Below are 22,896 nucleotides of genomic sequence, written 5' to 3'. Positions count from 1 at the left end.
TCCTCGGGCCACTCTGTTTGACAAATGACTAGCAGTAATTCGAATGAAATTGCACTGATGATGCATTTAAATCACTTTATGCAGCTAAAAGGTCTCATTAGTTTAGATTAAATCAGCACTGGTAGAGTCAGTCTGTCTGAAACAGCGTCTCCAGTAAGAGCCCAGTGGTTACTGGTGGCGGTGATGTGCTGCTGGGACATTCCCGCCAAGCCTATGGCATTTTTGACTTCATTAGATAGCTGACAGTGGTGAGCAATAGAATATGATTTAAGCTTCAGCCTTTTTCTATGGACTTTAGATAATTTGTCCATACTACTCCATACTTCCACATCACTATGTTTCAGAGGCTAATTGTACATTTTTTGTATAAATTGTGATGGTTAAATGCCCTAGAAGTACTAATATTAGCTTTACCAGCTACAAAAAATAAAACATAGCTTAGACACTGTTCCCAATCAGTAATATATATATATATATATATATATATATATATATATATATACTATATATATATATATATATTATATATATAATATCTATATATATCTACACTTGCACCAGGGTACTTTTACATACATTTTACTTATTTAAGTAAAATATACTTCTTTCTGGCTATGAAGTGGTACCATGCCATTTGCTACCGGCTATAATCGAATATTATGATTAAACAACTCATAATACTCCCCCCAACAACAATTTACTGGCTTTCAATCAATCATAATACTCCCCCCAACAACAATTTACTGGCTTTCAATCAAAAAAGGCTTTTATTACAAGAAGTAACCAGTCTGTTGTCACCACTTTTCAGCATTCAGCAATATATGAAATTTGTGCGGCTACTGCGGCAGTGTTGCTGAGAGATCCATGTGTATTGTTTTTAATTTAGTAAGTAACCACAATGAAAGACAGGCCAAATACAGTTGTGTTGTTTTTATGCTCTTACTGTACAGCTGTACCTCTTTTCTTTCCTTCTCCTTCTCTTTCTCTGTCATTTTCAAATTCAGCCCACAAGAAGACGAAAGGTTGGGGGAGACCCCCCAGCAAACGAAAATCTAAATGTAAAAATGATCTGTGGTGTTGGGCCACCAGGACACAGAGAGCCCATCGAATCAAGTCTAGCAGTGTTCTCTCTTTCTGTTGCTTTCCTCCTCTCTCATTAATCCTCCTGTTCTCACTGCCATGGAGAGGAGTATCAAGGAGTGAAGAAGCTTGAGTCAGCATGCTGTCCTCCTCCTCCTGCACATGACTTCACCACCAAACCAAAGAAGACTTAGGACTCAGATCAAAGTTATTAGAGGGCTGCGCTTCCCTTTTTGGTTTTAAGTTCTCTTGCTTTCTTGCTGCCTCTGCCTATCTCCTCTGAGGTCCTGCTTTGAGAGGCTTTGGAAAGAGCTGAGTGGGCAGAACCTCGCCCTGACAGCTTTCAGATGTGTGACTCTCTCTCTCTCTCTAGAGAATAGGAGAGCCATTGCCGCTCCTATTAACACCCCATCTGCTGAAGGAGGGTTAAAAGGGTGCGGGCAATGAATCCTAAACACACTGAAACATGATGAGGCCGGTGATTTGGATGGATAGAAGAAGAGTGTGAAGCTCAGGGACCCGCAAAGCGATGTTCGACACCATAAAAGATAACATAACACAACATTTCACATTTCATCAGTTGTTACATGGAGATTCTGCAAAATTGTTTTTGTGCGCGATGCAAGGTCACAGTGAAGCAATGCCACTTTCTCCTGATTGCATTTTGATCAGTTTGTTGTTGTGAATGTGATGTGATGGCGGAAAAAGGCGGTTTTAGCCACAGTGTAAACAGAGAGGGGCAATCTATTTGAAATTTGGAAAAGCCTCAATGGGAGGTCTGTTTGGATTCTTACATGAGAGCCAGTCGGTTGTCCTCACCAAGGACAACAAGAAGCCACAACCCTTCTCTGAAAAGATTTCGAGGGAAGGATATCTCACGAGAAGCTGCAGAGCATTGGAATTAAGTTTTGCGGTGTGTGTATTGCCCTGTAATACACAAACTATTTATCAAATGTTGTTTGTATTTCTACTTTTCCTATACAGCCACTGCTTTGAGGCTGTGCACCTCACCTCTATTAATCATTTGTCAAATTAAGTCTTACTATTAGTGAGTTCAGAGACTGGATCCTCTGAAGTTGGTAGCCTTTTTTTGTCCAAATATGAAAGACACAACCAGTGTATCATTTGCAGTCCTCTTCCATTGTTTTCCAAAATCCAGGCTATCCCAATAAGTCGTTCCATTGATCGTTCTGGCAATGCTTCCGCCAATTAATAAAGTCTGGAAATATCATGTAACCATATCCTGATTACTATGTACTTTTATTTAAGTGATTGACTATTGTTTTCATACTTGAACTAGAACAAATAAAAGATAATCAATACCATATATTTGAAAACTGGCACACTGTTTGTCAGTTCTGCCATTCGTAGAAGCAAAGGATCAAATTTGACCATGTAAATTCAGCTCTCATGAAATGTATTCCACTCCACCACCACTGGTATTTACACTGTTAGTACAGCTGATAAATTTGGAAGTGTTACACTTTATAAGCTGTGGTGGCACGCTTGAATGCACCATTTCATTTTCTTTTTATCTCTGTGAGGCTACTCTGTTGTATCTGTACAGGATGTGTACCTACATGATGCCCCTGCCTGCAATCCTCTCGAGCACCCAGCCCCCCTCCCCTGTGCTGGGAGTCTGTCTAATTTATGGCACAGCACATGTGTGTCCACTGTTGTCCTCATTCCACCCATGGCACAGCACAGTCTAGTGGGGCTGGCTCATCCCTGTGGGCAGCACTGAACTGGGTTCTCCTCTAGCCAGGTGGGGTAAATATAGGCTCTAATTACAACCCTGCCCTCGCTGTATTTATGGGAAATAAGACTGCGCAGGGTAATTAAGGTCTTGGACAGGAGGAGCAGTATATACTGCATCTGTAATCAGTGCGAGTGTGTATGTATGTGCACGAGCATACAGACGGTTGTATTTAGGTAGTTGGCACACTCGGGGAGCGTGCGTGTCCACTCATGTGGCATCCTTTCTCTCCCTGTCCCACTACTGAAGAACAGATTTTAGATTACAGTTTTGTTGTTTTGTTTTCCTGTTTTGCTTGACTTCCTCACTTGTCTATTAAAAGGGCACTTCAACAAAAAAACTGAGCTGATATATTTTTGTACATGTTCCAACATATCTCTTGACTTAAAGCTTAAGAAGGAAAAAAGGGAAAAGGTGTGGATTAAAAACACATCTGTTAAGTGATTGAAACTGTGCTTTTGAGTTGTTTTATTAGTCTGACAAAGCCTTTTAAATTAATTAAAGATCCAGATCAGTTTAAAGTGTGAGGGTAGCAAAACGGACCAAAGATAAACAGCACATGTAGCATTTAATGTTTTTTTTTTTTTAACTCTCTTGGCTATTCTGGGTTCTGGCCTCCCGCCCTACCATAACATCCCTATACTGGCCTCTTGTTTTCAGATCTGTTTCTTTTACATCTCTATGCAGTTAGGCCTCCGCCCTGTTTTCCTGTACTGGGCTACACGACTGCTCGACCTCAGCGAGAACAGGCACACTGGCTGACCTGATCCTGGTGGAGTGAGGTGTTTCATGGATGTAAGGACACGTGCCTCAGCGGGCAATTGCGTCTCCTCTCCTGTCTCAATGCATATTTTGATTTATCCCCAATGTCTGTGTATTTGCTGAGTGTGTTATTCTGCATGTGAGTGTGTGTCTGTGCGTATACCATGTGTTCTTCAAATTACAGTGCTGAAAATACCCCTCATAGTTTTGGGCCAGTGCTGGCCGTAGAGCTGTCGATCTGTGGTCGCTGGTAGAGAAGGGAGACAGGAAAAGGGAATAGTTTGCTGGACTTGGGGGCCAGATTCCTCTTTTTCAGCTCAAGCGTCTGCTGCTTTGGGTGAAATTAGAGAGGACCACGAGCTGGAATGGTTTAGACTTGAGGAGGGAGCGCTAGGCAGGGCCAAGGAAAAGCACAGCGGTTTCACTACTATAGGTGGCTTCGCGCAGCCACTCATACCATCTTTTATATCCTGCCATAAATTAGACAGACTGAACTCCCTGGTAGGTGTGCGTGTTTCTCCGTACTTTCTCATTTCAGGCATAATAAACTACATTTATACATCTGTGTTGTCTATGTGTCTTTGACTTCTTATAATTAGAAAAGTGTGTGTGTGTTTGGGTAGTGGGGGGCGAGTGTACATGCTCAGATTTCTCATTACAGGCAGAATAAACTACCGGCAGGCATAGGGAGCTTTGTGTGTGTGTGTGTTCATGTGCGTATGTAGACTCTGGCAGACAGCACAATGAAACTCTTTCACTCTTGCAGAAGACTCCAGTTTGTATCAAGATGTTGATGCAGAGAGAGAGAGAGAGAGAGAGCCATGAAGGAGAAACATTCAGAAAGATGAAGTGAAATGGAAGAACTTAATTTTAGTGTTTGTGCTTCTATAATCTTGGTGTGGTATGGTGCGGGTGAGCTGAACTGAACTGCTGTTCTTCTACTTGGACAGGTGTCACCATCCCATAGATTTCAACTGTGATATCGGTGTTATATTGATATATTGAAAGGCTTGATTTTTTGAGCTGATATTTGGATGACATTTGCAAAAAGAATCATTAACATGCAGCCATGTTTTTGAAATTTCTTAATGCATGTTTAAGATTTAAGAGACCAAAAACTGACATAATGTAATAAAATGTTATTAGACAAGTCAAGTTAGATGTTTAAAATAGATACGTAAAAATAATATTTTCCTTCACCACTAACCAGTTAAAACTTTACATTAAAACTTAAAAATTAATTTTAAGTATCATTTTTAACTCCTTTTCTCCTGTGAGTCTTCTGGACCACCTGAACCTTATTATTTTTGAATATTTATATTGTTCTCTGCCTCAAAACACCAATATGGGCTGGACTCTAAACTCTATAAATTAGTTTTCCATGTATACACATGTAGTTTATAGTACATGTAGTGTTAAGTTCACTAATTGATTGATAATAGTTTGTTTACTATAAGTCATGATCAAACCGTTGATTGTTCCTGTGAGGATTTGCTGTTTTTTTTTTTTTTCTGTTGTTTTGTAAACCGAATATCTTTGGGCTTCTGGGAAAACAGTGATGGATGGGGGAATTTTATTGACTAATTGATTCATAGTTGAATTGAATTGACAAAGCACCTGAAGCACATTGAGTTTGAATCACATGAGTTGGGGAGGGCAGGCACAAAGACACATTTATACTTCAGTTTTCAAAGGAATAGAAAATCCTGATCAGATGTCAATACACATGTGGAAATTCCTTTCTCAATCCCAAAAATGCTTAGTATTCTGTTGTACCAACAAATTATTTCTTCTCACAGAATGTCAACGCTTGCCAGAGAATGGGATTTTGATACTTTCCGCAAAATGGAGCTTGTTTAGAGTTTGGAGAATGTCTAATACTAACACCACAGGAATACGGAGTCAACATTGAGAAATGTGAAACATAATGTCTATAAAGAACAGGGGCTCATTCCAAGAATATGTCACAGCCTTACTCAACACTGAGCTCCAAATTCCAGCTACACAAGCTGCATAATTTGACCTCAAACCAAGCCAAAAATGCTTCTGTGTTTTAAAAACTATTCGTCTATATATCCAATATACCCGGTTGGCTGGAACACAACCATTCATGACAACATAACGTATACTGTTCCAGCATGGCTGTCAAACACGTATTTAACAGTAAAAATCTGTGTTTAACATCAATTTCTCTTTCCATGTGTAAACATGACATAGCAGAAATATTTCTCTGTACACACAGCAGCATTTTCCTCATAATATTTCCACCTCCCTAGTGAATGTGGCACACAATTTAACGCCACAGTGCAAGATAGCATGTAAACAAAGTTCACAAATATTAACAGTGATGGCCGGGAGGCACATTTTTGTTATTTTCATCATAGCAACATCATGATACACTGACATCATTCTTTGATTGTAGGAATCTGAGATCTCTCAGCTGGCAAGAAGTATGTCTTTGATTGTGCGTAGGTCAAGCTGCCAATTAGTAGGTCGATCCAGATCTAACCAATGTAATCCCTTTGACCTCTTGACCTCCTCCCGGCTGATAATAGTGTACCCGCGTGTCACGACTTGTTAGTCAGAGCTTGTCTTGACATTTCAAGCTTTTTCACGCTGCATGACAATGCATTTATTCAATTGTTAAACTAGCTCAGATGAGTTCATTTCTGCAGCTCTGTTTCTTCTTAAGCATCAGTGCACGTGTCTTTTTCTGTCACTCCCTCCATTGTCTCACTCTTGTGGTTTGTCTCTCACTATATACTCACCTTCTTTCCAAATTGCCCTCATGCATGATGCCTCGTGCCGATGCCTTTCTCCACTGGACCCTGCTGGGTTCAGGGCCTGGTAATAGCCAGTGGTTAATTCAGCTCAGATGTCGTGGGTCCCCTCCCTCTTTTTCTTCTTCTTCTCTCTCTCCATCTCTCAGCTGCCTGTGATTCTGGCCACCCCACTGCCAGTGTTGGTTATAGTTTGAGGGATTCTGGCTGAGCTGAAAGGAATCTTTCCTAATGAGGGAACAGGATTTCTGATGTCCTGGACAGCTCAGCAAAACAGTAGCATAAAATCTGGATATTCCATCGCCACGCTGGATGCAGTCTCAGTTACAATTGATGCATCAGTGCTTAGTTTTTAGGGCTTAACTCCTCTATGTACTTACTTTCATCATAAATAAAGAGATAATCTTACCTTGGGTTTGGTTTGCTGTCATGTTTAAATTACGTCTTGTGTGTCTGGGTATAAACGGAAGGATGGGTTAATGAATGTTGGTTGCTGGAAAAGGAGCTGAGGGGGTCAAAAGAGATTTAATGTTTGAAGGGGGTTTTAGCTGATTTAGCAAATCAACAGGGTTTGTCTTTGAGAGTGTCTGTGTGTGCAAGTGTTTGTGGGTGTGTGCCGTGAAGTATTTTTTTGGAGCAAAGGAGTAAGAGTGGGTGCCAGCTGGCAGCAACAGAGCTCTTTGCTCACATGTGTGTGTTGTTTGTGAGCGGAGGCCTCATTAGTTTGTTGGCTGCTCTGGGACTTTTAGTTTCCAACTATTTAGGGCCCTATGCGCACATGTGGATGACACCTGGAACCAAAAAAGGATGATGATGATGATTAGCTCCTTCTCTTGCTGCATCTTGGGATTGAAGATTCATTGTCATGGGAATTAGTGTCTTTCTACAGTTGTCGGTCATGCTTTGTCTGAATTTTTCTCAGATTTCAGGGACGAGAAGCTGAAAGATTAAGATGAAATATTCAATAACGAAACAGTCATTGTTACTTGTTAATGAGATCAGTTCCCAGGGGAATTACTTGTTTCGGGAAGTTTCTGTCATCATTTTTGAATGGGAGGAAAACTTCCTGATTGATTTAATATAAGAAATTAATCATAACATTGAGATCACCCTTTCACAGCTCCCATGTGACTTCACCTCAGTTTGCTTTCTTTATCTCTACTTCACATTTCAGCAACTACAATGTGGCTTTAATCACCCACTGCACCACTTCGCTTATATCATCCATCTTATTTAAAACAGCAAATTGTTTATCTGTCTTTGCTTTAAAATTGGCCGATGTCTGCTGCTCCTGGAGGTACAATTACAGGATTGGAGAGAATTCATTCTTTTTCATGCCTTTCAACAGCCACCCCAACACCCCAAATGAGGTGTGAGATAGCTTGTCGTCTATCTTCTCGACTCTGGCAAATGATCAATGACTGTGGTTTGTTAAGTGTGTGTGTGGTTTTTAGAGAATGCAAGTAGCAGAAAGCAGCAGGCGTTGTTTGTGTGTGAATTGATGTTTGTACTTGGGTTGGTGTTGTGTGCATCAAACCTTTGTTGGTCATCGTGTTGAGTTAAATACATGCTGTGTGCATATAGCAACATACACAATCAGAAATATGTATGCATAAGATAATTATAGACACAGGGAGAGATGCTCCCACAAAAAAAGGCATGTGCATCCAACCTGTTGCCTGCTAATACAGTCTTTAATATGAATTCATTGGCTGTACATCACCTGGTACTTGTAAAATCATTTTATTAGTAAGAGTTTCCATTATTGCAGCAGTCTTCTGTAATCATTATGAATAATCACAGAACTTTACAGCTTTCTAAACTTTAATCCATTTTTCTACCATACACTTGCTGGATGTTAAGTCCTATGTCAAACTCATTATAATGTGAAAAAATAAAATGGTGATTATGTAATTAGAGATAATTGGCAAAATAACAGAACAGATCAGGTTGAATAATAGCAAAGTGGCATTGTACGAAAATCTAACAAATCAAAGCCATAAATCACCATTAATGAGAGAATTTAGTGTAAACATTGCTTTTTTTATCACCTCCATGTTACATAATCCCAAAAAACTGATCAAAATTAAGTAAACTGACTAAACAGTCATGATCGGTGCTAAGATATACGTACTTGTGACTTTTGAACCTTGAAATAAATGTGATGCATGTTTTTAAAGCAAAGAGGAATATTTGGGACTGGTGTGTTGCTGCAGAATACATTGACTGAAGGGGCCAATTTAGACAACTACATGAAATAATTCACCCTGTAGTCTTTCCAAGGGGTTGTTTTAGAAGAATGTACCGTACCCTGGTGCAGCTGCTGTTTACCACAGGTTATGAAAAGGGGACACAGGTGTGCAAACCTGTATTGCACTCAATGTTTTTTCTTCTCAGAGGCCAAAGAAAATGAGTGGTACTCATAATGAGCTCAGGGGAAACATATGCCCACTGTTTCTGTGAAATCTGGTTCACACATGTCTTATAAATGCCACATCCTTTTCCAACAAAAGCCAACTTAGGTCATCTTTTACTAATTGGGCTTCTTAAGACAACAGGTTCTGCTACAATTTGTGGTTTCATGCAAGAGCTAAATGGAAGTTCTCGATGAGTGATGCTGTTGAGCTTTGGGGTAAAATAAGCTTTGGGAGGGCTTGGAGCGGTGCAAGCAGCGGCAGGAGATTGAGCTGTTTGTTGGCATAGTGGAGATGAGGTACTTAATCAAGTTGTCAGTCAGCTGCCCCGTGCTCTGCTGCTGCACATACACTATGCCAGGGGTCAACACTTGGGCTGTAATGATACCCAGCGTTCGAAAGTTGTAAGCCTACGCACTGGGTAGCATGTTACACATTTGATCTCACTGCACATGCACGTCCCTTTAGGCTAACACTTGCTGCTGTGATCATAATCACATTAACCTTGTTTTTCTCCCATTCACTGAAGACTTTTGCTGTGACATGAATTATTTCTGAAGTCCCACGTCTCAAGGAAAGTTCCAATATCACACTTTGATTAAAGCAAACAAACCATAGATCAAGAACGTGCTTACTCTTCACACGTTAAATAAAGGATTCCATGATTTCGCATAAATGACATGAACATGACATGCCTTGTACACATGTGCCTCCTGCGGATCCCACTCTGCACAATTCATACTTCTATACAAGTGTGTGGGGGTACTTTGAAGATGTGAAGCTTCTCTGATGTGGTTTCAGGGAGGGAGTACAGCCAGCCGACTGTATCCATGGCAGCTGTGAAAGAGCTGTAAATGACAACAGGCACTGGACAGAGATTGAGGGGCTTCGTGGCGTCTCCAACAGTGTGGGCATGATTGGTTGTGTATTGTGTGCTCCCGCTCTGTCTAATACACCCTCGTTTCATAAGAACCCTCGCAAAGAATCATCTCTTTGTTTTTACGAAGCAGGTCTGGCGTGCAGATTCTCATCAGCCCCGGGTGTCGAAGTTCTTGCTGTCGTCAGCAGCATCATTCCTCCCTCTGTCATTAGGGCCCTGTCCTGCCCCATAGATCTCTGTTTGGATTTAAAGGACCTAGCCACTAAGTGCATCTCTAGAATATTCATTGCTTGAACCTCAACCACAATAACCATCAAAAACCCTGGAGATCACCAAACATGCACTTGAAATCTCCTCTGGCTCTCTAGTGCTTCTTTTGGACCGAAACACAGATTCGGGCAATTCAGTGGTCCCGTCAATCATGTTAGTTCCAGGAACCGATTAGCTCTGTATCGTGCTCTGGTCCAAGACCAGCCTCTGTGACCTTGGGTAGTTTTCCCACAGAGAGGCCTCTGCCAGTAGGCACACTACAATTGGTGCCAGTCCCCCCACAGTGTGGTAAGATTGAGCCCATTCTGTTCTGTACCCCTGGCCCCAGAGAGTGGTGACCACAGCCCAAACTGGCACGATTGGCTGGCTGGAACCCCGACTGTGGCCACATGGCCCAATTAGCACCGTGGCTCAATAATCACAGCCTTTCTACCACTTCAGTGTTTCATTTCACTTAGTAGGGCAGTTAAACTGATTTGTTCACCCTGTGTATCCCAAAAATCACAAGTTTGCTGAACTGCACACAAAACCTAGTTTTCAAAAACATTAAGGAGAACTCAAAGTTGAGTTTGGAAAACATTTCATGACATCCTGATGTATGATTCATGACTCTGGTAATAATATTAGAGAACACCATGGGATTTAGGGATTATTTACTTCCTATAATTCAACGTTTTACACCACTGGTTTAGCTGGCCCTTTTTCTAAATGCTTTGAGAGTCTGAAAATAAATCTACCATCAATTTCTTATGCTCGGGAAGATGACCTCTCCTTGTCTGTAGTCATCCAAAATAAGTAAAATAAAAAACAAGTGATTCTTGGCTACATCTGTTGAGCTAATGCTTGTGAATGGATAGAAAACAACCTGCACTAGCTCAGACTGGGTAATGGTTTTTACACCTGCCGCCTCAGATTCCTCTATAAATTCACATGCTGGATAAGATTACTTCTTCACCACCGAATCCTCAAGGACCGGACACACATTACTTGCAATGTTTGATATTTGTTGTACAGTATGTGTCCAGCTACTTTCATGGTTCATTATCATCTGACACAAAAAACGAAATCCCCCATTTTAAATAATTGGAGCCCTTTTCATTTAAACGATCTGAAAAGTGAATGAATGAATTAAAATGTTGTTGACTGAACAAAAACTGAAGCGAACACATGCCTGCAGCAGCAGTGGTAGCATAGGGCCAGCTCTTGAAAGCCTACACTGGTGAGAAAGTGAGGCCTCATACACTGCGGCTACACGAGTGCTTATACATACGACCATTTTTCCTGTCTTTCCTGTATTTTTAGCCATTCATGGACAAACCAGACATTTTATATTCAATGCAGCCCCAAGTCATCTTTCTTATCTATGCGGTAGCTCTATTTATCTCTCATTCAGCGCTTCTCTCTCTTTTTCTTCTTTACACTTTCTAACCTCTTCCTTTTTACTTTACTGTCTACTTCATGATCCAAAAGGGAGCCGATCTCTTGTTAAACCCCCCCTTTTTTTTCCAGCTACCTCTTTTCCCCACTTGATTTATTTTTCCAATGGGAAGAATGATTTTTCAGGCCAGTATTTTTTCCTGCCATCTTAAAACACAGGGTGACGTCAGGCAGTCAGTGGTGATCAGTCTCTAAGAAATTCTCCATAGTGCACAGGTGCTGAGCCAGCTTTGTGTCTAATTACTGTTAGTATTGTTAAAGAGCTTAAGGTGTAGAGCTAAAATAATTTATTGATTGAGTAGCTGAATGACAACTATTTGTTCCAGCTTCTCGAATGTAAGGATTTGCTGATTTTCTCATGTGTCATGTGTGATAGACCTATTTGCAGTGGATGTATGTAAAATGTGGCTTTCGGATCTGTCGTGATTTATTTTATTCCTGAAGCCAAAAGTGAAACTGTAACAATTCACGTCAGCATTGCACCTGTCAGCTTACAATATAGGAAATATAGGATATATGATACATAGGACATGTAGTATTTGGGGAGTGTGTAGGATGAAATTGAGGAAATACCTCCTGATCCCACAAAAGATTGATGTGCCTTGTATATAAAGCCCCTTTCTCTCACTGTTCATCTCTCTATCCGTCTCTGTGTCCTGTCTTTATCCCTCCATGCTTGTTCCCATTAAGGCTAAGAGGAAGACTGCATGGATAGGAAAGAAAAAAATCCAAACAACTGGCCGAGGGAAAAGAGTTCTGGAGTTCCCATTCTAGCTGGATACTATATTTAACTGGGGATCAGTCCAATTTCACTAGACCGTCCTGAGGGGCTGAAGGTCTTGCCTGGTGTGTCTGTCAAGTAGACCTGGTCCTGTAGCTGTGCTCATTGTCCCGTTGGCCCACATCTCAGCTGGATTTTTACTGCACGGTGCTTTTTACTTGCTGACACAAAGGAAATGAGACGTGGGGGAAAGAATGACTGCAGGCAAGACAAATATGAAAAAAAGGTTGATAGCAGTAACAGTCTGAGAGGTGAATCAGTAGTCAAGCCGGACTTAGCTGAGATTTAAAGCTACAAATTGGTTATTTTGTATTTTAATGTTGCTACTAAAGGAATGTTTGGAGATTGTATGTACTGTATAGGCTGACGGCGTTGTTCATCGTGAGTTCAAGATATATGACCCTCTCCTGTCAGAAGGGTAACTTCCCAGATTTATGCTATTACAGCTGCAGCTAAGGATTTACTCCGTGTTGTCATTTTCCTTAGATTACTCTCCCTGCCCAGCTTCTGACCTTGCACATTAATTTTCATCTTCAGGAAGGGAGAGAGAGCAGAGGAAGGAGAACTATGGAAAAATAAAGGAACGGCTTGTGGCTTCTGGACTTTTTGGAGAAATGAGCGAAACATAAGATGGTTCCAATTAACGGAGAAAAAGTGGCGGTAGTCGGCGTAGGAAATGAAAGAATAAAATGGCTGGTTTGATTTCCATCTTCTAACCCCCCCCCTAGTTCTTCTCTTCTTTCCCCCCCTTCTGTCCTATTTCTAGAAGCCTGTCTGCTTCTGTAAAGTCAGAGTTATATTCAAGATAGTAAATCCTGACTCAGAAATGCGACTCAAATGAGCCATGAAGACGGAACAGGATGGAGCAAACCCAGTAATTGCTGAAAAGACTAATTAGCCGAGGATAAAAAGAGTCTGTTTCAGGGGTGATGAAAGCTACAAGGTCACTGTTATTGATTAGAGGAGGTGAAATTAACGGAAAAGAATGATGATGCTGTGAGAAGAGTGGAAAGATAGAGAGGGGAGAAAATGAGGAGCAGGTTGAAGAGATGAGTGGCTGCAGCTGGGTCTATCTGTGGTGCAGTGTTGTCTGTTACACTCGCACAGCAAACCAAGGATGAGGACTGTTGAAGAACCAGCAGTCACAAGTCTTCTTTCTTTTCTTAAAGAAATAATTTTGGGATGCTGATTTTCAGTTTTGTGTTCGAAGAGAAGATCACTACCACTCCCATATCTGTATGATAAATATGAAGCTATAGCGAGCATGGCTCTAAACAACCACAACTTCACTAACAAGCTGCTGACTGTAGCGCCATATATAACAGAAAGATATGAGTGATATCAAGCAGAAAGCAAGAAAAGGCAAATGAGGGCATTTCCCAAAATGTTGAACTTTTTCTTTAAAAAATCCAAACTGCACCAGCCACAGAAGAAAAACAGTATCTCTCACTCTCAGTGGCTGATTTTCTGATGTGAGATGTTAAATGAGTAGCAGTAAACAACTGACAATCATCTAATCTAAACAGTTATTATAAGACTGGAATGTTATACTGGATAAATTTGGGAAAATAAGCACTCCATCTTCCAGGACACCAAAACAATTTCCGCATCTCTGCCGCTCATTGTTACCTACACTCGCATGTCGCTGATGTAGAAAGTGGTGCAAAGACAGACAGAAAAAGAGTCAGTGGGAGAGACAGAGGGAGATGCAGGGATTGTGATAGTTCCCATATGTGCATACAGACACCTGATATTCGACCCGGTGGGTGAATCAACATTCTCCGCGAGTGACACAGATGTGCGCACCGTCTGTTGAAGTTCAAAAGTTAAATATCTGGGGGAGAAGGACAGAAGGAGATGGAGCGATCCTCATTTGTTTATATTGGGAGAGGATATTTAATAGACCTATAAAACCATAATTGGCCAAACTGCTGACTGGCACTTTACCGCGTCTACATCTGTCTGAAGTGTTTAACCATTGTGTAAACCCTTGCTGGTGATTTTGAATTTGATTTTCATTATCACTGCCAGCGACGCGTTCTTCGTTTTTGTTTTTCTTATATTCCCCCTTTAAAGTTACTAGACTTAGAGTTCATTTCCACATACTCGTCGCAGACACCTGTGTTGATAATATTCTTTTTCCAGATGTGATGTCATTTCCTCCACTTCCTTTATTGTGTGTGTGCGAGCCAGTCAGTCAAACAGGTTTAACTGATTCTTTACACCTCCTCCGTATTTGGTCAAGTCATGAACCATTTCTCTTTTCTCTCTCTCTGTCCTTCTGTGCGAATTCCATCAGCTTGGATCCTTTGTTCGACTGCTAAAAAAAACATTTGTCTTATTTTTCTATTTTTTTTTTTCCCTTTTCTCACCCCCTCTCTCTTTTTCTCCCAGTTTTCAAAGTGTGTCATGATCGATTTGTAGCATGTCGGTTATGTTGAGCCGTGAGGAGGGGGGGTCTTTAGGTGAATGGGATTTGAGTTAAATTTATGACTGCAGAGGAGCAATACTGTTTGGCAACATTTATATACACACACACACAAGGTCCAGATGTTGTGTCCTCTGGCTGCCCCGGGGTGTTAGTAGTAATGTAGCCTACTGACGGCTGCGTTACGCTTCCTTAAGCTGAAAGACTGTTTATTGGGAAAAGGTGAGCGGAGGGCCAGCACAAGCCTAATCCTCAATTGTACTTGTATTGCTCCTGCCGCCAAAAGCCCTGATGACATCTTAATCAAAAAGGCTCAAAGCTGCACGCGCCTTCATATTCGAGTAAAGGATGACATCATAGCTGTTTGCCGTGGGGAGACGTCAAAACGTTTCATTTGCCTTCAGCCCCTGAGCTACTTGGCTCAGGCAGTGGAGAGAAGGCCTAAGGGATGCTGTAATGGTAAAACTAAGCCTGTCTGCTACAGAGACGGTTCATAGAAAGGTGATATTTTCTGAGTTTTTTTTTTTTTTTTATCATTGATCTCTTGAAGGAGACATTTTGTATTCCCCACTCGATAGACATATATCTAATGTTTTGAAGTCTCTGTAGAGTCCTAATTGTGTTTTTTAGTGGCATTGCTCTAAAGGCCTTTGGTATATACTCATAAACTTTTGGATGGAAGTTCTTTTATGGAAATTTATGGTCCGCAGAATCCCACTGTATTTAGTGATCCCCTGATTTTACCTTTAGTGCCACCAGGTTGACAATTCTGGTTATTAATAAAATGTCTTGACACCTGTTGGATGAACTTCCATGAAACTGGGTGCAGATATCCAGGATGTTCAGAGGATTAATCCTAATGACTTTGGGGATTCTTTGACTTTTTTTCTCTAGCACCATGTGATGTTGACATTTGTGGTTTTTAGTGAAATATCTAAACAAATATTGGAATAATTGAATATATTAATGAAATGTGGTACAAACATTCATATTACACTGAGAATTAATTCTGATAACCTTGGTCATCTTCTGGCTTTTCATCAAGCCTGTCACCATCATTTTTTTATTTGTCCAGCACTACAGATACCTGCAGAACTAGCTTCTTACCCTATCTCTAAGGCTGAGCCCCCAAGGACAGGATTTTACAACCCTGGAAAGTTATCACAGCACCAATAATTTAAATGTAGCCAAAGTTTAACCCGGTTCACCTTCTTTTTTTTATCTCACAATGCTTTATTCTTTCGCTGCAGCTTTCTTAACTACATTGTTTCCATTTGAGAGAGCTGAACGCAGCTTTTTTTCAGCTTATTAAAGAGTAATTCCAATGAGGCCTTGGGAAATACAGATGTGACTCTGACACACTCGTCTGGTGCTTCGCAATTGATCAGCACGACTGAATATGGCAAAAAAGAGTAATGATCCAGAATTTGTGTTGCTTACTCTTGCATGTAATATGAACACAACTGGAATTGCCTGCTAAGTAGCCATTCATATGAATCGGACACCACATGTTAAACAGACCCTCAGTAGTTTAAAATAGTCAGAGCTCAATTTGCTCCTAGTTTGGTCAGAGTGCCACCCCTGCATTGTCTTGCCCCTGGAAGGAAATCAGCCAGTGGTAATGAATTCTCTCCGTGTCTGTTTATACCGTACCGGTTTTAGCCTTTCTCCTTCCCTCGCTCTTTTCTGATCTATTGCTTTTTTGGAAGTCTTAGTTTACTCTGGACCTCTCTCATACATCTGGGATATTTTTCAACTGACTCACTTGCAAGGACTTATCAAGGCAAATATGAGTTCAGTTACCTGCACGAGGCATACTGTCTGACGGCGGGCTGAGAAATGAAACTTAAGTGTTTATTCAATCCAGGACTTATTATCAACTCTGTCAGCTCTTTGGTAGAGTAACTTCTGAAACGTGTTTGAGAGCCAGGTCAGTAGAGTGTTTTCTAATCCCTCTTAGTGGATAAAGTTATTTTGGAGCCCACCAGGAGCCACAAAACATCTGTATTGCATACAGATGGTGTCAGATAAAACGCTGGTATGAACAAAGACATATCATCCCTGAGAGGTGCAGAATTGTACATCTGAGAATTTCCCTTTTTAAAACCCTTATTTGATGTCGGCGTGTGCTCTCAGCATGTATAACAATGTCAAGTCCCCTCAGAGCTGAGAACAATAAATTTGGTTTCAACCACCAGTTTGGCCTATGAGCACACATTCAACTGACTGCATATGATTTATAGTTTGTATTGCTTCACCGACACAAGGATGGTTCCAGCACAGGAGTCTTGGCATAAGTTTTATATTCAGCGGTCAAAGGCAAACATTTTAGGAACAATCTTGAAAATCTTTCAGCTTTAAAATTTGGACTTTTTTTTTTACTTTCATGTTTATGTATCCAGGAAAGCGATGTGTGGTATGTAGCCTGGCTTAGAGAATAAGCTTGTTTGCTTTTATAGTTTTAGACCATTATATCTGTGCCTTTTAGTTAAGGAGCTAGAGGCAGAAGGTGATTAGTTTGCTTAGGATGAAGACTGGAAGCAGAGGGAAACGACTAGCCTACCTCATTCTAAGGTTTAAAAAAATCCACCTACTACACCTCTAAAGCTCACTGATTTACACGGTCTAAGCTATTTTTTATTTTATTTGTACCGAAGCAGGAATGTAAAAACATAAAGCAAACATCAGCTGGGTGCAGTAACTTCCTGTAGTCTTGTTGTCACGCTGAGGTTGCCAACTCTCTTTCCAACAACCATCAGTGCTGGTTTGGCCAAAATAAACCCTTGATTCACAGAATTAGATGCAATTGGACAAACATGGGCTGCAATGACGGCAACGTAGCAAAATGCAAATGCAGGATTATGAAGAGCATCCTTATAGGAATAGGCCTTTTGTTTAAGCAGAATCAGCTATCACTATTAATATCGCTTGCTGCCAGACAGGTGCAGGTCATCGTAACATTGTAACTTCATTCAAAGGGGACAGAAACAAAATATTACTCACAAAAACCTCCTTTGTTAGACTTTCTGCTGTTCCAACACCGGCAGATGAGAAAAACAGCTGTTTCAGTTGCTCTACATAGTTGCACACAGAGGGACTCACGTGCAGTCACTTGCCTGCACGGCCAGCCCGGCTTTGTAAACAGAGCACATCAAGGCTTGGATAACAACATGGGCAGAGCGAGTGTGACGTCAGTTTTTACTTGGGATTTTGTGTAAAAAATTGTTGTTTGCTGCTATATTAATGTTTTAAATTTCTTTGTCAAAATAAATTTTTCCATACTTACTAGTTACATTACTGATTTGCATTTAGCCAACTAAACATCCAAACGTTACTTGGGTATGTTTTAACAGTGCAAAACTGAACAACATCATTGTTTAGATGCTGCTTAGTCACTGCACCGCGTGGATGCTGACCAAGAAATGATTCATCTTAAAATGAGTGCCACATTTCTACATATCTTTATCTACTAAACCAGATAAGATGCAATTACACTACTCCCCCAGGGAAGGGAGTGTACTTTTAAAATTCCTTTTTGTTGAAATCAATAAAACAACCAGCAATTCCACAGACTAAAAATGACCACCCGTATCCTCCATGTTTTTCTGTCCCCAAGAACTCCTGCTTCACCAAGAGCAAACTAACATGTGTGTGTCATTTATTGTCCACATGCACCGGAGAGCAACCTGGAAAGGATTTAGGAAGAGCAAGCAGCGATGAAATGTTTGATTGATTTAGACAGTTTAAAGAAATTTTAAATTACCAGACCCTCCATTTTTCCCTCTCAGCAGTCGATTCTCAAAACCACCAAGCTGGGCATGTGGCGAGAATGACGTCAGAAAGGAGAGAAAAGGAAGTGGGGTTGAGTTGGAATTGATAGGGCACACATGTGTGTGTCACGTGGATTCAATATTTCTGTGCTCATCCCCATTTGCCCAACCAAACATAGTCCTACTGTACATTAATGGAGGTTGTACAATGCAGAGTCCGGTTACCCTGTAACCTATCTCGTGTTCAGGGGTGCTACATGGCAGCTCAAGTTCCCCCCCCCATTTGTTTTTGCAATTTGTCATCTGTGGCCATTTAACAGTGACATGAGAATGAGGCGGCACACTCCTGCAGAGAGGTTGTGAGTGTTAAGCCTTAGAAAATAAGCTTCTGTCCTCTTTCTGTCCAGCCACACTCCTCATAGTTAGTGCAGCTATAAAAATGACAACAGTAATTTGGTGAGACACAGTGGGCTGAGGGGCTAAAGGCTCCTGTTCCATGGAAACTTTATCGTTGACCTCCATGCCTCATGGGAAAGCTCAGTGTAACTCTAGTATTTGTACACAGATACCAGGGGAGTCACTAACTGACTGGCTTTGAGACATTGTAAGTACTTAGGACATGACGGATTAGCTCTAAATAGCAGGATTTCGAGGCTTTTTAAACCCCTGCCCACTTAGGAACCATACTCTCAAGTAGTTCAGTGATTGTGCATCTTGTCTCTTCTTTTGTTTTCACCTTTTATAATTACAGTACAACACAGTGTAGAGTACAGTGTGTAGAAAACCCAGCACATTAACTTTCTTTCATGGTCCCCTTTCCACTTGCCTCTTGCTCAACTTTTACATGTTTTGTTTTGTTTTTTTTTTAACAAAAATGCACATTCTCTTATTTCAACACTCCGTTGTTTTCAGCGATTACCTCTGACAACGTGTGTCATTTGTACCTGTACGTTACCCATCAGCATCAGCATGGCAGCGCTGTTTTGACACATATTCCCCATGGAAACTACGTACAAAACAAAGTCTCAGTTCAGATGCAGTGTCACAGTTTGGTAATCTAAGCTGCACTTGGGGCAGAAGTCACCTTGTCTGCTACATCAACAATAACAAGCGCTCCTTTCATTGGACAAGTCCTGTTCTGTTCAGCCACAGGGATCTGTCAGAGGCACCTGGGAATAGTCCTGTCTGTCTTCCTTCCTTCCTTTCTGTCTTTTTCTCTTCCCTGCAAATCATTCACTCATCGCCCCCCGGCGTTATGTTGAACTATACATCAAGCTTATGTTTAAAGTTATGGGTCATCATAGAGACATTGACTTGAATAGGTAATAGAAGTAATTAAGTAAGATGTTTTTAATTTGTCTTATGTTGTCATCTGATTAAAAAATTGTGTATTTATTTATTTTTGTCCCGTAGAGTGCCAAGAGCCTTCAGAGCAACAAGGATTCAAGGATCCTGTGGGCCAAAGACGACTTTTTACTCACCACCGGCTTTGATATGGTGAGAAACTCTTAGGCACAGCTTGTTAGAGGCACATGCACATCTTATATTGACCAGGATTCTAATGTGTGTTATGTCATATAATGAAACAAGTGCATGTGTGTATCTATAGTGTGAAATTGCAATGAAATAAGTGAAAATCACTATTGTACATTAATGCATTTGTCAGCGATGGCTCAAAATCATGACGATTCATAAATGTACCTTCTTCATTTCAAAACTGGTGAGCTAAAATAGACACACAAACATGAGACATACTGAAAGAACAATACACACTAATTAACTGTCTCTCATTTAGTTTGTATCACCTCATTGGTTGATTTGAATTCTTGTGTTTACAGCACTTAACTTCTCATGTTTGTGTGTGTGTGTAGATGCGTAGTCGGGAGGTGAGGCTTTGGGACAGCAGGAAGTTGAGCTCTTCGCTCAGCTCGGTGACACTCAGCACTTCCAGTGGGTGAGTAATGCATCAGTGTGCAACCACTCCCCATAACTGACATAGTCACTGACTTCGACCCTGTTGCACTTTAATGTCTGTTGTTGCGTTGCAGTACAAAGTGTGACTGTGTGTGATTTGACAGACTTAGCATACGGTTTATGTGTGTGGTATGTGGATGTCCGTGTGTGGCATTACATATATGGATGATGTATGGAGCGCCTCTGCACATTGTGAGGCTTCTTTACAGTTGTATGGCTGGGCAGGCATGCAGACCTTCCATAGCTCTGACACTGTCCCTCCACATTCCTGCTATTTCCTGGGTCAGAGCCATACACAGAGACTCCTATCCTCTCTCTCAGTGGAGGAAAGAGTGTGTGTATGAGTGTGCGTGTGTGTGTGTGTGCTCTGTGTCCCTCTGTCCATAGCCAGTGCTAAGGGTGAGGCACCAGCGGTAGACACATCAACACTTCTCCCTTCAGCTCCGCCGCTTGTCACTTTCTGCTGCCGACCTTCTTCATCGCTCCGTTTATTTTTCCAAACACGGCTGATGGAGGACCGGAGGAGGGTGGGAGTGTGGCCAATCTCCAGAGAGGACATGGAATGGAAGGATGGAGGACGAAAGGGAACATAAGGGGTGGGAGTGAGGGCTCCTTTGTCAGATCCAGCTCATGCATTTTAGTACTATTATAAACAGGTTGGTGAGCCAAGCCATTCCAGACTGGAGCAGATTGGACTTTGCCAGGGGATTTAGCATGTCGTGATGGAATAAATACATTTATTATCATCATTATTACTGTAAAAAGGCAGAGAGGTAGCAGCACAGAGCACACAGAGTGAGACTCTTTTGCGTTGCTCTTTTGTAAAAAGGGCTACAGATTGCACATTTGTTCTTTGGCACAGGGATTTGAGAGTCTGTATGTGCCCGTGTTTGGTTGCAGCAAGGACCAGAATGTGTGAAGATATACAATGTAAATTTATGTGAACAGTAACAGCTTTTATTAGTTCAAGAATACTGTAGGGAAGCGGTGTCTGAGGGATGTCACTGTTTGTTTCCTTCCCTTTGGAATTTCTGTTTGTGAGACGTTAAGGAGTTGACACAGCGGGGTCCGAAATAACAACCTCAACTCTTCCCTCCTCCCTCTGCCCTTGTGCTCGCCACTCATCTCCATTTCCTCCACTTCCTCCTTCATTTGAGTAAGACAGATAGTTGCCTGTCTGGGGGCCTCCATCCTCAATCCACTGCATTGTTTGGTGCCAGCATACTTTTCATGGAAATGGAGGATATCTGATGCCACTGATGCTCTTTTTTTAACCTTCTATTACAAAAGCTAATTTTTTTTTTTTTGTGATATTCATACCGATGTCTGGAGAAATCAGCGCAAAACACTTTCATATGCAGCACATGAGGAACGGAGTGTCTTCTAAAACCACAGAAGACAGTGTTAAATAGTTCATTTTATTGATAGGTTTGTCTCCATGGTGTCTCTGCTTGTAGACAGAGAACTGTCAACGTTTACTCAGAGTCTGTAGCAGCTGTTTTGCGGTAGGTGTGATGGTGATGCAACGTGAAGAGAATGCACCAGCAATGTCAGGACTTCTATTGAATTGTCCTGCTCATCTGGTGACAAGCTGTTAAGTCTTCCTGATGTCCTCTTCAGCCACTGTCTGGGTTTTCCACACCATATAGAATTTATTAAATAAGATTAATTTTGAATTTGATACACTGTGATTTTCTTCCTTTCTGGCAGCTATACTCAGTATACCAAAGAAGTGTTTTGTTTTAATATTTGTAGATGTTAAATACAGAAATCCAAAGAGTAGTTTTATCCCAATTGACAGCAATTTTCATCCCAAATATCGACTCAGTGTAGATCTTATACCAGCAAACATTTACATTTGGACCCGCCCAGAACAAATGATAATAGTTTGCTTCCTGGAAGCCATGTTTACTCCAGCAGCTGGAGGAGTGATGAGACTGCTAAACATGTGTAATAAAATATCTGGTAAGACACTTCCAGCTAAACTCTCTCCAAGAGGTTGAGCATGATAACTTGCATTGAAATTCACAATATTTCCCCCAGATTTCCTCTCTAATCCAACTGTTAGTTTCCCTTTCCCATTTCTATTGAATGTAGGTGCTACTTGTTTTACATCCATTTCTAAAGTTTTGAGATTAATCTAAGCCAGAGTTCTAAATACTGTAATCTTTCATTGAACATAATTGCTTGGGTGTGTGTGCCGACCTGTCTGCATTAAATCACTTCAATCATGCTATCATATGCCGGGATGGTGTGTCAGAGAGTAATCACTCCCAAGGCCACAGCCCCTCCAGATGCCTAAAGATGATATAAAACAGATCAATGACAGACGAGACCTTGCCCTTTACTGCCATTTTGGCTTTTCCCTTATTTCTCATTTCTCACAACTACTTGGCCTTCACTAGAGATGCACTGGATAATAAAAAAAAACACAGTGATTCAGATTTCCTTAGTTTTGAAAAATGTATATTCATAATAAAACATTTACCATTAAATAAAATTTGCATTTTCTGCAAAACTAAACAAGGTTATAGGTCCTTCTCTGACTTTACTCCTGCACAGAG

General features: G+C 41.0%; 1 protein-coding gene across 2 annotated transcripts in view; it reads left to right on the top strand.

Annotated features, from left to right (window-relative positions):
- The window catches only part of LOC104925700 (mitochondrial import inner membrane translocase subunit tim16), a 110,675-nt gene that overhangs the window by 10,582 nt on the left and 77,197 nt on the right, over positions 1 to 22,896 (top strand). For both annotated transcript variants that reach the window (XM_027285892.1, XM_027285890.1), the window contains exons 8-9: positions 19,772 to 19,855; positions 20,230 to 20,312. In XM_027285892.1, coding sequence (XP_027141693.1) covers positions 19,772 to 19,855; positions 20,230 to 20,312 — 167 coding nt within the window. The remainder of the gene's footprint in view (positions 1 to 19,771; positions 19,856 to 20,229; positions 20,313 to 22,896) is intronic.

The sequence above is a fragment of the Larimichthys crocea genome, chromosome XII (assembly GCF_000972845.2).
Source record: "Larimichthys crocea isolate SSNF chromosome XII, L_crocea_2.0, whole genome shotgun sequence".
NCBI classification, from domain to species: Eukaryota; Metazoa; Chordata; class Actinopteri; family Sciaenidae; genus Larimichthys; species Larimichthys crocea.
The sequence above is the reverse complement of the archived record's forward strand: the minus strand, read 5'-3'. Positions and strand labels throughout refer to the sequence as shown.